This window comes from Bos grunniens, chromosome 7 (genome assembly GCF_055505025.1).
Source record: "Bos grunniens cultivar Pamir isolate PY7600 chromosome 7, Bosgru_T2T1.0, whole genome shotgun sequence".
Classification (NCBI taxonomy): domain Eukaryota; kingdom Metazoa; phylum Chordata; class Mammalia; order Artiodactyla; family Bovidae; genus Bos; species Bos grunniens.
The window spans coordinates 40,943,249-40,945,118 of NC_141171.1; the positions used below are offsets into that span (position 1 = coordinate 40,943,249).

Consider the following 1,870-nt stretch of genomic DNA (forward strand, 5'->3'; position numbering starts at 1 on the left):
TGATATGCTGTTCACTTTATTTTGAGAGACACTTGATTTCAGAAGTAAGTAGATCATTTCACATTTCTTGATATGCACACAAATATCCACCTTGAGTGACTTTAATAATCAGTTTCCAGATAACCCCAACACTGAAAGCATTTATGATTTTTAAAGAAGAGTCATTTGACTGGAATGAAGTAACATGGATTAATGTTCTAAGTCAGTAACACATTGCTCATTTGCTTCAGTCGTGTCTGACTCTTTGCGACACCATAGACCATAGCTTGCCAAGCTTCTCTGTCCATAAGATTTTCCTGACAAGAACACTGGAGTGGGTTGCCATTTCCTTCTCCATGGGATCTTCCCAACCCAGGGATCCAATCCAAGTCTCCTGCACTGTAGATGGATTCTTTACCACTGAGCCACTAGGGAAGCCCAGTAACACATTGGGGATGAAAAATCAACAGGTTGGACAAGTCAGTCTTCTTGACCCCTCAGCTCATACATTCTATGATTCTGGGATGAGCTGTTTCGAATGTTCTCTTTTAGCAGGTGCAGTTCCCTCTAGAGGATGGAAAAAGCCAACGAGAGTTCTCTGATTGGTTTTGTCCTTCTAGGATTTTCAGACCACCCTCGCCTAGAGGCTGTGCTCTTTGTATTTGTCCTTTTGTTCTACCTCCTGACCCTTGTGGGAAATATCACCATTATCATCATCTCATACCTGGATCCTCCTCTTCATACCCCTATGTACTTCTTCCTTGGCAACCTCTCCTTTCTGGACATCTGCTTCACTACTAGCCTTGCACCTCAGACCCTAGTTAACCTGCGAGGACCAGAGAAAACCATCACTTATGGTGGTTGTGTGGTACAGCTCTGTATTTCTCTAGCACTGGGCTCAACCGAGTGTATCCTCCTGGTTGTGATGGCCTTGGATCGCTATGTTGCTGTTTGCAAACCTCTTCACTATGTGGTCATCATGAATCCACGGCTATGCCAGCAGCTGGCATTTATCTCCTGGCTCAGTGGTTTGGCCAGTTCCTTGATTCATGCAACCTTTACTTTGCAGTTGCCCTTTTGTGGCAACCACAGGCTGGATCATTTTATTTGTGAAGTACCAGCTCTCCTTAATTTGGCTTGTGTGGATACCACCATCAATGAGTTGGTCCTTTTTGTTGTTAGTATCCTGTTTCTCCTAATCCCCCCAGCACTCATCCTTATCTCCTATGGCTTCATAACTCAAGCAGTGCTGAGGCTCAAGTCAGTGGAGGCAAGGCGCAAAGCCTTCAGCACCTGCTCCTCCCACCTTACGGTGGTGATCATTTTCTATGGCACCATAATTTACATGTACCTGCAACCAATCAACAGTTATGCTCAGGACCAAGGCAAGTTCATCTCACTTTTCTATACCATGGTGACCCCCACCTTAAATCCTATTATTTACACATTAAGAAACAAGGATGTGGAAGATGCTCTGAAGAAGCTTCTCACAGGAAAACTGTGCTTTCTACAGACATGATGTGCAAGGAAGTGATCATAAGTCATGTAGTTACTCAGTTTCTACTTAGCCAAAACACTGTTCTCAATTTTACACAAATTAAATTATTGTTCACTTGTTTTATCTACATAAGGAATCTTCTCTTCTTTTATGTGTAAATAACAAAATGTATATATCTTTATTTGTTGAGAGCTTGAACCATGGGAAACAGAATTGTGCATGGGTATACATTGTGACCTCACCACAAAGTCTGTATTTTACTTCTGACACTTATTCCCAAGGATTCAAACAACAAAAAAAAGTAAACCATTAAGTATTTACCAATTGTTCATTGAAAGTTAAGAAATTTTGATTGACTTTTCTAAGTCCACTTTCAAATAAAATTTATAAAGA

General features: G+C 41.3%; 1 protein-coding gene across 1 annotated transcript; it reads left to right on the forward strand.

Annotated features, from left to right (window-relative positions):
• Positions 1-553: 553 nt before the first annotated feature.
• On the forward strand, positions 554-1,548 carry LOC147369181 (olfactory receptor 2G3). Its single transcript, XM_086413478.1, has one exon. The coding sequence runs from the start codon at positions 554-556 to the stop codon at positions 1,496-1,498; it is 945 nt and encodes a 314-aa protein (XP_086269604.1). The 3' UTR covers positions 1,499-1,548.
• Positions 1,549-1,870: the final 322 nt, after the last annotated feature.

Bases quoted from the DNA above. Each gene is read 5' to 3' on its own strand.
- LOC147369181 (XM_086413478.1), top strand. From the start codon at position 554: ATGGAAAAAGCCAACGAGAGTTCTCTGATTGGTTTTGTCCTTCTAGGA.